This window comes from Raphanus sativus, chromosome 9, assembly GCF_000801105.2.
Source record: "Raphanus sativus cultivar WK10039 chromosome 9, ASM80110v3, whole genome shotgun sequence".
NCBI lineage: Eukaryota > Viridiplantae > Streptophyta > Magnoliopsida > Brassicales > Brassicaceae > Raphanus > Raphanus sativus.
In genome coordinates, this window is record NC_079519.1 from 13041659 (window position 1) to 13055111 (window position 13453).

General features: G+C 33.9%; 1 protein-coding gene across 1 annotated transcript; it reads right to left on the reverse strand.

Moving 5' to 3' along the window:
• Window positions 1-2527: 2527 nt before the first annotated feature.
• Window positions 2528-3361, reverse strand: LOC130500063 (uncharacterized). Its single transcript, XM_056994762.1, has 4 exons — window positions 3203-3361; window positions 2912-3114; window positions 2609-2804; window positions 2528-2536 (listed from the first exon to the last, which is right to left on the reverse strand). Exons 1-4 carry the CDS (start codon window positions 3359-3361, stop codon window positions 2528-2530), a joined length of 567 nt encoding a protein of 188 aa, XP_056850742.1.
• Between the last annotated feature and the right edge of the window lie 10092 nt (window positions 3362-13453).

Consider the following 13453-nt stretch of genomic DNA (forward strand, 5'->3'; position numbering starts at 1 on the left):
TAATAACCTAGCTGTTGCGAGTGTAGAGACTGATTTAGAGCTAGTTCAGGAACCGGTAGGAGTTGGGAATCATAGTCATATTCAATGGTTGTCGTTTAACGAAGCTCGAATTTGAGCTGCGTTTTTGCTCCCTCGCAGTAAGGGCGTTGCCCCCTCGATCAAGGGAAGTGTTGGGAATGAAGAGGACGATCCTCTGTCGAGGAAAGATGAGGGTTCTTCTCCCAAACCGCCTTCTCCCTCGAGCAGGCTTGTCAGGCGTTTGTCGAGGAGGTCGTCTTTCCAGACCTCCAGATCGATCCCGGTGGAGGGCGCTACGAGAAGATCACCTTTGGATTTTGTTTTAGCTTCTTGGGAGGCAGGCATTGCGGCAACACAAAGGTCGCCGGTCTCCTTGAGTTCCGGCTCGAAAGATGACTCTGTCGCGCCGAAACAGAAGCGTCTCCGATCATCGGAGGCCGTTCCATGGAGGCGGCCGCGTCATCGAGGCGGTCGCGTCCTGTTTCAGAGAAAATTGTATCGAAGAGGCAAAAATTGTTCAAGAGGGCGACGACCCTTTGCTCACGTCCAAGGATGACCTTGTCTACCTCGCATGTTGCACCAGGCCACAAAGTGTTGGCCCTCCGTCTCTTGCCTTTCCAGAGGAAAAAGAAACTTATGCTAAGATGGCCGCTGCAAATTTTAAGGTATGTTTTGCTGTCCTTTTAGTTCTTTATAAATTGTATTTGTGATTTATACTACTATATTTGTAATTGTGTTGTAAATGACAACTTTCACAGTAAAAATGGAATTGATCCATTGGCATCAACGAGCGAGTGAAGAAGGCATTTAATGGTAAGGTGATGAAACATCTATAAGATACCGTCTCCGAACAGAGGTTATGATGCGAATAGCATCTACATCGGCCAAGACGTTTGGGATGGCCTGAAGGTGTATTTGGTGACTCCTCACTCGGTCAGGGTTGCTGCCTCCTGCTCTGCTGCTCATATGACGAGAGATCCTGAGGGCCATTTACTGATGGTCCACATCTAAATATCGTAAGTGCTAAAAAAGTATGGACTCGAATTTATATTGATTAATGTGTATGTAACAAATGTTAAAAATATCTATATTTTTACTCTTTTTAGGCCGATCGTGAAGGAAAACTACCATCTCTTTCCTAGATTTTTAACGAGACACACTAGACGCGAGCCAACAATTTTGTGGATCCTAGATCCGAAAGGATCCACAGGGAAGTGGAGACTCTGGTTGAATAGCGTAAGATACAACTGACACAACAAACAACAAAAGGCACACACGTCCAGCTGCTCAGGCTTAAGATGACAAGCTTTTTGAGGTAATGATTATTTTCAATATATAATTTTTATCTTATTGAATTCAATTGAATGTTGTTCATAAAAAAAGGGGACGGATGATCGGCGTCAGTTTGGTTAACGATGTCCTGAGGATGACTTCATCTTAAGCTGCAATGCAAGAAGATTCTCAGCTTCGTGCAGATTTGACGGCGGCCAATAACATCATTGCATCACTCTGGGAGGAACAACTTGACACTAGGGATTGGTTGTTAGCAATGGAGGGGATGTTTGATTTCATCCCATCAGAAAACCCGAAGACTATGTGGGCATGGGAGACCAGACGCCAAGGTATTCACCACGAACCAACTACACAAGAGCAACCGAAAATGGATTGACGCACAGATGACCATAGTTCTGAGCTATATGCAGAAATTAGGTGTACGTAGTGTAGCTAGTTTGTTAAACTTTTTTGTTTTGATAGATTTTAGATATTAAAATGTTTTATTTTTAAATATTTATATTTAATATGTTAAGTTTAAAATTTATTAATCTTCATTTTCTTCATTTCGACAATCTATGTTAATTAGTCGTAAGGATTACAACCAATTAACATCAACAGTCGTAGTAATTTAGTCATAATATTGATGATGTTTTAACTTCTACTGTTGAAGTTATTTCGTCGTAAATATAATGGCAAAATTACTTTGGTTTTGAGGTTAGTTAGTCATAATATTTGAGTGTGTTTTAACAACAAACACTACAAGAAAACAGGCGGATACTGACTGTCAAAAATTCATCAGAAAAGACATATTTTTGACGAATTTCTGATAAACAAAATTCCGACGATATTCTGACGAACACCAAAAAAACATTGTGACGAACTTCCGACGACATTCCGACAACATCTTCCGAGAACGGAGTTCATCGGAAACACTAGTTTCCGAAGGATATTCTGTCATCGGAAAATTCCGACCACTACACTCCTCGGAATATTCCGACTAATTCGTTTCTTCGCAAATTTACAATTCTGACGAACCCTTGGTTCGTCGATATATTCCGACGAAATATGGTCGTCGGAATATACCGACGAACAAATTCCTCGGTATACTCTGACGACCACGTTTCGTCGGAATTGTGCATTTTTTTTAAAAAAAATTGCATTTTTATTTTTTAATATTAAAAATTAATAAATAAAAAATCTTAAATTTAAAACTAATAATATTATAGAATTAAATTCATACAAACTGAAATAGAAAAAAAAAAGAAACATTCAGAAAGTTTTAAAATTCAGAAAAAACTAAGAATCCGAAGGAAACAAACGATATAGCGTTGGTCTTCTTTTGATCCCCCAGCTCAACAAGGATAGTGGTGTTCTGCCCCTCCAATGCCCCAATCCGTTCATCTTTGTTCTGTAGCTGCTCCAGAATCATGGGATCGGCATACGAAACTTGCGAAGAAGAAGCCGGACACGAAGAAGCACGGCGGGCCAACCCAACTAAACGGCCTCCTTTCCTTTTAGGAACCGCCTACAAAAATATTTAAAGTTAGTAAATTACATTATAAAATAAATATAAATATATTAATAGAAAAGGACCTTTTTGACCATCTCGTTTATTTACAGTCGGGACAAGTTGGTTGAAGCTCCCGTAGAATCGGCATCATCAAAGAGAGGCTGAGAAGCTAGAAAATCTGCTTTTTGAGTTTCCACCAACTCAACGACCTCTCTGATCACGGGGTCCTGAATTTGTCCCGTCTTCTTGTTAGTGTGAGCCTCCTTAATGAGATGGAGATGATCAATGGGATTACCGTTGTTTGCTTCAATCTAAAAACAGCATTAGCTAAGGAATATATAACAATATTTATTTAAATATTTTTAAAGATAAATAAATATAAAAAATAATAGAACTTACAAGTTGATCCTCCTTAAAGGACATAGAGCAAGCGCCGAGGTTGTACACATAAATACCTTTCCCGCCACGATCGCTCTTCCGGTTGGCGGAGTTCTTACGAGACGTCTCTACAGTCTCGTCCTTCTGCCAATGGTCTATCAAGTGCTCCCACACCGTCATGTTGATGAACCGTGGCCTCTTGTTCTTCAGCCATACTGTCTTCCACGCACTGATCTCGTATAAGAGTACATCGCCTTTTCGTTGAATTTCTGACGGACTGTTTCCGTGAGACCGGACTCCCAAGTGAATTCTTACTACAAAATGCACATAATTTAATAAGTAGGTATATAAAAAAAATTGAGAAATGTTTTGAAAAAAACTGAAAAGTTACCGAAAACTGATGAAACCACAACTTCCGGTCGTCGGGAGGGATCACACTCCACTTCGGATGTCCAAAATGGAGCATGGGATACATCATATGGTTTATGCTCCTGCTAATGCCATTGCTCGACTTGTCGAACCTTTAAAAAAATGCATGTTAGAAAGTTAATTAATTGAAAAAAAATAATGCTACAAATAAAATAAAAATACGAACCAAGTTATATGTCCCCATCGTGGGTTGGGATTAAGAACCGGGAGATGCTCTCGACCTGGTTGTTGAACCAATAGTTCAACTGGCATGACCCCCGGATCCTGCGGAGAAGCAGAGGGATCGGCAGCTGGAGCGGGAACATATGCAGGAATAACTGAAACCGAGTTTTGTTCATGAGACGAACCCGATGCACGGGAACTGCTCACCAAACTACCTCGGCCGGCATGGGGTGCGGAACGACGGACTGCGGAACGGTGTGCATCCTTGGACCTAAAAAAAATTATAAACGTTTTTATCTATATAAAAATAATAAAAATCGATTATATATATAATATTTTAAAAATAATATTTACATCTAAAATAATTTATATATATATGTATAGAAAATTATAAATATCTTTTAAAAAATTATAAAATATAGAACAGGTTGTTAAATATATTAAAAAAAATTATATACGTTCTTATCTATATAAAAATTTAAAATTGATTTTATCTACATAAAAATATTTTAAAAACGTTTATAAATATAAAAAAGGTTGTTAAATATATTTAAAATTTTACAAACATTTTTATTATATATAATATATTACTGGAAACCCCAGAAACGTTTTTAAAAATCAAAAAACGTTTTAAATTTACAAAAACGTTTTAAATTTTAACAAACACACAATATAATTCAAAAAAAAAAAAAAACAACCAACCAAAAAACAATCCTAACTAATATATCGTAAACTATCCATTCAATCCTAAACATACAAATCAAACTATCTCAAATCCTAAAATCTAACTTCATAAACCCTAAAAAATGAAATACATTTGTATATTTGAGAAACTTACATGATTTGTGGGTGTGGGGGAAGAGATTTGAGGCTGGGAAGAGGAATCGCCAGTTGTTGTTGCCGATTTAACTACTGGAGTCGCCAGAGAAGAGAGAGAAGTCGAAGAGATTAGAGAGAGAGCGGCGGAAATGACGAAGAAGAAGAAGAATTGGGCTTTTATCTTTAACGCGGAATTCCGTCGGTATATTAAATATATACCAATTGGCAGTTTTCGAAAATTTTCACGCGGTTTGCTTTTCCCGGGTAATATGATTACCGATGGATCTCTGACGGAATTAGTAAAGTCGTCGGAATTCCGTCGAAATTGTGTCTATCGGAAAGTCGTCAGTATTTTCTGACGGATTACTCACGAATTATTCCTACAGAATTCCGACGACTTAGTGTTTAGGGGTTGAACACAAGATTCTAATTGTAAAATCCAAATCTTTGATAATATATATAGTATTTGCATAATGATTTAACTATGAATAGGTTTTCATAACACAATTTTACACTAAAACGTTTTTGTAGTGTTAGATTAGATGAATATGATTGTATAAGTATATGAGTGTTAAGATGAGATGTTATGAATACAATTATATACATACATAAATATTTTAATAAGTTTTTAAATTTGAACGGGTGCGATCCAATACTATACTAAACACTTAATATGTGTTATTTTCATAATTTCGGTATCCAAATTTATATATTTTGATATGAAAATTGTTAAAAAAATATATCCTCGGAAATTCCTCGGAATGTCCTCGGTATATTCCGAGGAATTTCTGAGGAACTTTTCCACCCTGAATGAAACCACATTTCGTCGCTATGTCGTCGGTATATAGCGATGGAATACCGACGGACTTGTTTAAAAAAAATACAACTTATGTAAGATGTACAAAAACTAATAAGTACAAGTTAAATAATAAGAATTCCTAGTCAGAATCATCTGAATCTTCATCAAACTCCCCAACCTCAGTTTCTGACTCCGAATATACAACAACACCAAGTCCAAACTCGGTAAAATTCTCAACGAGCTCAACATCTGCCAAATCTTCAATTGCACTCACGTTTCTAGTAGAGTCTGGTTGTAATGGTTCATTATCAGAAGTTCCATCCACTCGTCCTCTTTGGTTGATTTGCGTTACAGTGACCCATGGATCGTCTCTATACGTCACCCGAGGCTAACTGATGTAGCACACCTATCAATTATACAAGGTATTAGTAAAATATAAACCATTAATTATATTGTTAAAATATTATGAATAAATTAACATACCTGATCAGCTTGCGAAGCAAGAATGAAGGGATCATAATATTGAAGTTTTCGTCGCGAATGAACCGATGTAACACCAAACACATCAGTCTTCACTCCTCTATTTGGGGGTGGTGTCATACCAATCACAATAGAATACTACACACTGCAATCCAACCATACCAGGAAACTGGATTTCCAATATTTCTTCTATGTTGCCGTAGTAGACATCGTCACCGGAAGAAGACGAAACACCAGCATCATATGTTGCCCTAGATTGACCTTTCCATGTGAATGCATATCCTCGCGTACAATATTTTGGATATGATCTGACCACATAGTTTGGTCCCCGCACAAATTCGCATATCCAATCATCGAACACAAAACATCTGGCCAAACCATCATTACTATAAATTAAAAACATATATGAGTGAAAATTTAATTATTTATATTAAATATAAACTAATCATTTGCATAGGGTAATATGATATATGACTCACATAACTAAGAAGCAATGCAGGAAATTCGTTATGTATGAGTTGTTGAAGCTTATCTTCTGTCGCATGCTTGTGAGTCATACGCAACTCTGTCATATAAACACTATATAAAATGATATTATCAATATGAAATAAAATTATTGAATATTAATCTAACAGTTTAAATGAATAAATATTTTTACCTTTCATACTGTAGAACATCTTCACAGTTGGTGAGTAAATATGTTTGCAAATGAGCGTGCTCAGTCTCCGTAAGTCTCTGCTTCGTGGGTTTTCCACCAAGTCGTCCTATTTCCCGGAACATGCTTGGGACAGTAACATGATATGTTGCTATCTCCCCTCTATCATCATGCCGAGCAGGTCTTCGGTTTTTTGTATGCACTTCTGATGGAAAATAGTTTTCAGCAAAGATTGCAGTTTCTTCATTGATCACATGTGCGACTATAGATCCTTCCATCTTACTTAAATTTTTGACCTTCTTCTTCAGATGATGCACATAACGTTCAAAAAGATACATCAATTGGTACTGAACAGGACCACCAAGTTCCAATTCACTTGCGAGATGAATAGCAAGATGTTCCATTACATTAAAGAATGATGGAGGAAATATCTTCTCGAGGTTGCACATGCTGACTGATATGTTTGCCTTCAGATTACTAATACCCTATGTAGTCAATGTTGTGGTGCATAAATCTCGGAAGAAAAAACTTATCCCTACATAGATAAAAGACAAAAAATTATATAAGCATAATTGTTAAATATAAAATGTGAAAATATAAGATACCTGTAATTGCTTCATGAACATTACGTGGCAATAGTGCAGAAAAAGCAAACGGAAGGAGACACTGCATAATTACATGACAATCATGACTCTTCAAGCCAGTAAACTTTCCTTCGCTTCTATCAACGCAGTTTCGCAAATTTGATGCATAACCGTCTGGAAATTGCAATCTATCTGTAATCCAATCAAAGAACTCTTCTTTTGCAGCATCATCTAGCCGATAAATGGGAAAAGGGGCCATACCGTTCTCATCAACGTGAAGTTCAGAACGATCACAAATATCGACTAAATCCAACCTTGACTTCAAATTATCCTTCGTTTTACCTTGGATATTAAGTTTGGTGTTCATGAGATTGTCGAAGAATTTTTTCTCAATATGCATGACATCTAAATTATGCCGCAATAGATGACCCTCCCAATATGGCAGATCCCAGAAAATACTCTTTTGTTTTAGTTATGTAGCTCTCTAACAGCATTGACTCGAATTTTTCATGTCCACCTACGTCTGGCGTCCTTTCTGCTCCAAAATTCCTAAATTGTTCCAACAAATCTTCCCCACTAACTTCCTTAGGTGGATCATCAAATACCTGCTTTTTCTTCGTAAAAAAAGTCTTACTCATACGGTATGAATGATCAGGTTGTAAAAATCTCGTGTGACAGTCAAACCAACATGTTTTTCTTCTGTGCTTTACTTGGAAAGAATATGTGATATCTTGACAATATGGACATGAAAGCTTCCCATGTGTTGTCCATCCGGATAACATACCATATGATGGAAAGTCACTTATTGTCCAAATAAGTATTGCCCGCATATGAAAGTTTTCTTTGCAAGAAACATCGTATGTCTCAGCACCATCCGCCATAGTTGTTGCAACTCATATATTAGTGTTTGAAATAACAAATCTAGTGATCTCTTACGATGCTCTGGCCCGGGGACGAGAATAGAGAGGAACAAAAACTCTCGTCGCATGCACAAATTTGGCGGCAAGTTGTACTGTGTCACAATCACTGGCGATAGAGAATATTGTCTTCCATGCTTTCCAAATGGGCTGAAACAATCAGTACATAATCCAAGATAAACATTTCTTCTCTTCCGCAAATTCTGGATATGTTGACTAGAAATGTTTCAAATCATTCGCATCTGAAGGATGTCTAATCTCACCATTTGTGGAATGCTCTGCATGCCATCTCATTGTTTTTGTTGTGCGCTGATAGTGCTCAAATTACCCTATAGAGCTTACTCTCTCAAATAAGAGGTACAACTGTAGTACTTAGGGATCGAATCACGAGGAGCTAGGGAACCAATTCTATCATCTCTCTCTCTCTCTCTCTCTCTCTCTCTCTCTCTCTCTCGCTCTCTCTCTCTCTCTCTCTTGTTGGAACTCGTTTTTTGACGAGATGGTTTTAAACTATTTTCGGTATGTTTTCCGGGCGAAGACGTTCGCCAGATAACTGATTGTTTGACAAACACTATGAAGTAGTGTATTCATATGTCAAAAATAGAGTTCATTTGAATGAGAAATGGAGTAATAAAATGTGTAACTTAAATGTACACATTGGATATTGGGTTTGAATTTGGATTTAAATATGTTAGAGAAACTTATGTCTAATAACTTATGGTTTAAATCATATTCATGTTATCTTTTATATTTGTTTAAATATAAAAATGTAAACCCATAGCAAAACAAATTAGCTTTGATTGGTCAAAGATATTAATATATTTGTTAGTAAGTTACGGTCAAGAGTTCAATGAAAATAAGTTTTTCATAATGATAATTGATGTGGCTTAATGCTCCATAACACCACTTACGTTTGAAACGTAACGGTTTGTCATAATTGTGTGACTTATGACTTTCATTCTTTTGTTTCTATATAAAGGTGCTTGCCATTATAGAAAAGAGATATATGATGTACAAGACCAAATATGCTCCCACTTGAATATTTCTTTTATTTTAGTTTGTGTCTGAGAGTACAACACGAAACCAGTTTTGCCAGGCTTCTGATAGAGTGACGCAAATTCAGAAGATTGTTTGCAGTTGTATCCTGGGACTCATTACGTTATCGAACCGTCGCACTACGGGACGTATTTTGAGTTAAGGAAAGAAATAATATCTCGCCTCTACAGTTATATCATCTTTCTCTTACTCTTTGGTATAGTATTATCATTTTTTATTTTTTACAATATTCAGTAATCCCTAGTTTATAAAATAGGGTTCTATCATCTCTCTCTCTCTCTCTCTCTCTCTCTCTCTCTCTCTCTCTCTCTCTTCTCTCTCTCTCTCTCTCTCTCTCTCTCTCTCTCTCTCTCTCTCTCTCTCTCTCTCTCTCTCTCTCTCTCATGTAAATTGTTTATATTGTCGTTAATTATATTGTAGTTAGTTGATAGGCAGTTAGTTATAGAGTTTGGATGTCAGTGTTAGGGATTTGGTTGTTAGTTTGAGAGATTTGAATGTTAGTTTTAGGAATTTAAATTTTTAATTTTTGCATTAAATGTTAGTTTTAGGATTACTTTTTTATTGTTTGGAAAATATTGCAAAATGTTTTAAATATACAAAAAAGTTTTGGAGCTTTAAATAACAATGTTATTACCAGGAAACGTTTACCAAAGTTTTTCATATTTTTAAAAAGTTTAAAATTATTATAAATGCCTTAATATATAAAACATTTTTCATATTAAAAAAAACTGTACAAAACTTTTTTATATCTTTACAAAATTTTTTGATTAGTTTAAAATATTTTAATTTATAAAAACTCAATTTTTTAGTATTTATATAATATGGATTATAATTTTAATAAATTTAAATGCTTTTTATCTATATATATATATATATATTATATATCTATAATATTTTCACTTACAATTTATTTTATTTAAATATTTGGAGGAACATTGTATATGGTCTAAAAGTTTATCCATCAAGACTATTGATATTTACATATATCAAACAAAAAACAAAGAATGGAATGGGTTGATAAGTAGACGTGAGAGGAACCGAAATGCATAATAGCGCCGTTTCAGACAAAGCATCATAACGTTCTCACATGTCACATGTGACATTGTCCTCTCCACATGCCATTCTTCGCTCCCCGCCAAAACCCAGGTTTGCTCTTTCTTCATTAATTTTACAATAATTCCACATTTCGCTATAACAATGACAGAGAAATTAATATAATAGTATTTCAATTTAATCGTCTACAGAAACTTCTTCAACATCGTTATGAAATTATTGGTAGTTTAGGCTTTAGCTCAGAATATTTTTAGTGGGTTTAATGCATGCTACAAATTAATACATTAAACTGCATTCACTTCTTCCCATATAGTTGGATAATCCAAATCGGATTCCTATTTAGAGAACCAAATGCGCTGTTTTTAGAACAAAGGTCACAACTTCATGATAACATTGGCCATTATCATTTCTTTTGTAGCACTTAAGTTATGATTTACACCTAATGTCTGAATTAATTTATCAGTACCACCTTCTTTTAATAGTACTTTGCAATTATATACGCAAGTTTACCAGCCCCCTAAAACTAATTGGTGGATGAAAAAAATACTATTTAGAGTAGAAATATATAGGTTAGTAATAACTCTACATGGTTCTTGGGCATAAACAAGTATATTGCTTTTCTTTTGTTAACTTGGGTTTAAAGCCACTCTCTGAGATCTTCTATCCAAACGATTTGAGTATGCTCATAAAAAGATTTTTTTTTTGTTATAAGCTCATTTTGTATAATAGAATAACGACAGAGATGCATTGAATCTCATATGAAAAACTTTGGCGTCTATGTATCGAATGAAATAAGTAATGTCTAAAGTAGCTTCAAGTTGTTTGAAATCTTTTAAGAAACTTTGATGTCCAATACAATAAGTAATGTCAAGTTAGAAAAAAAGAAAAATAATACAATAAGTAATGTCTAGAGTAGCTTCAAATTATCTGAAAGCTTTAAGTAAAACTTAAAATAAAATCTGTTTCGCCGACCGGGCTTGAACAGTGAGATTTTGAAAACCCGGACACTCACTAGATCACCATGGATTCTGCAACTACATGAAACATTTATGTAAATTTTAACATATACTAAAATTTTAACATACATACTTGTTTCAAAAAAAAAAAAAAATTAACATACATTTGGCATTGTGAGATATTTTGAAGTTGGGGGAATCAATAGAAATACAAATTAAAAAATATGGAACTAGATACCTTTATGCAAATGCATCATTTACACGTGTTAATTAGTAAACGGAATTGGTTTCTCGAACATACTTTTAAGCTAAAATTACTTAAAATGCCATTTCAAATTAGTCCACATTATAATTCATAGTATTAAAGAAATTAGGCTCTATATATATGGAGACATGGAATGCTACTCTTGTCGTACATAAAATCTCTAAGCTCTTTCATCAAAACAAGAATGGTGTGCAGAGCAGAAGAAGCTTTGAAGCAGAGAGAGAACCTAAAGAGGTGTAAACAAGATCATGATCGCCAAAAGAAGAAGGTGCAATCGATCACAGATTGCAACAAAGAGAAAAGTTGCAGATTCAAGCGAAGCACTTCTAATCTCGACCAGGACGGCGCTTCCTCAGCCATATTTTTCCTCGCTTGCATTGCCTGCTCATCCTTCTCCAATAATCTCTAAGTATTCTTAGCTGTAACAGCATCCACAATTAATTACTTTTCAGACAACGTTTCTTAATTAAATTGTAGTTCTTCTATTTGATTCTGTTGTTACCTTATCCTGTGTTATAATTTTCTTATTTTTTATTTTCATATTTTAATAGTACAGATGTTTGAAGAAAACTTAAGTTCACTCTATGAAGTGAACTTTTAAATTCACATCTCCTTCTAAGATAAATCAAAGTGTGACGTAAATAATTAATTAAAAAATACTAAATTTATTTTTAAAAACCTAACAAAAAGAGTAACGCTAATTTTAATGACACTAACGTCGCCAAATAAACCGTAAAACCGAAATCTAAAATTCTTAACTCTAAATCATAAATTCTAAACCCAAATCCTATACTCCAAACCCAAGCCCTATAATAAAAATCCAAACTGTATACTCTAAACTCAAATCCTAGACCCTAAACCCAAATCGTAAATCTTAAATTCAAACTTTATACCCTAAACCAAATCTTAGATCTTAAACCAAAATCGTATACCCTAAACCTAAATCATAAATTTAAAACCCTAACCATAAATTTTAAATCCAAACCCTAAACGTAGATACTATATGGTTTGGGTTTAGGGTCTACGATTTAGATTTAGGGTTTAGGGTTTATGGTTTCGGTTTAGGATTTATATTTTGAGTTTAGGGTATACAGTTTGGGTTTAGGGTATATAATTTGGGTTGAAGGTCTAGGGTTTGGGTTTAGGGTTTATAATTTAAGATTTTGGGTTTACGATTTATCTAGCGGCGCCAGCATTGTTAAAATTGGCGTTATTTTTTAACTATTTTTAAATAAATTTAATATTTTTAATTAATTATTTATGTGACAGTTTGATTGTTATTAGAATGAGAGGTGAATTTAAATGTTCACAATAGTGGGTAAACTTAAGTTTTGTTCATGATGTTTGTGTTATAGTTATACATAACAGTTATGGTAATATATTCTATTTCAGTTTATTTATTGGTATAATTCGTTAGTAGAACTTTGTTTGGAGCATATTAGGGTTTTATGAAAATAAGAAGTTTACTTTATTTATTTTTATAATTTGTTGGTAAAATTACATAAAACTATTGTTGAACAAATTAAACAATATATCTCATATCAATTTTAGTTTCTTGGGTGTTTTTATAATTTAAATCAGTTATCCATTACTTTAACCCTGTTCATATTGGTAAAAGTTTATTTTAATATTTTATAATTAAAATGAGAAAATAAATTTTAACTCGTTTGGTATTCATATACGTGTGTTTTATGAGATAAGCAATTAGAAATTTGGTATTTTAAGATTTTATTAAAGATAATATAAACAAACCTAATCAAATAATGCTTTAAAAATTAAATAATTCATAATATATTTATATTTTTTAGTTTAATAGTAAATATATATTGCCTTTTCTATTGTAACATAATCTTAAAAAATCTTTTTCAATATATTTTCAAGTGGTTAAATTAAATAAGTTTGTAAACCATTAAGATATAACTATAAATTAATAATTTATCAAGTTTTAAACTAAAATACTAAAATTTTACGCATAAAATAACATTTATTTATTTTTGGTGAAAAACGGCAATAGTACACATTAATTTAAAACTGATCCACCAGATAATCAAATATTATAATTTTTATATCTGTTATATTATTTTTCAAGTTAAATGT

Excerpts from the sequence above, each read along its gene's own strand:
- LOC130500063 (XM_056994762.1), bottom strand. The coding sequence starts at position 3,361 with ATGACGGTGTGGGAGCACTTGATAGACCATTGGCAGAAGGACGAGACT. Across the intron at positions 3,115-3,202 it reads CCTTTAAGGAGGATCAACTT|ATTGAAGCAAACAACGGTAA; the intron begins GTAAGTTCTATT and ends TGCTGTTTTTAG. Across the intron at positions 2,805-2,911 it reads TCAACCAACTTGTCCCGACT|GAAAGGAGGCCGTTTAGTTG; the intron begins GTAAATAAACGA and ends GGTTCCTAAAAG.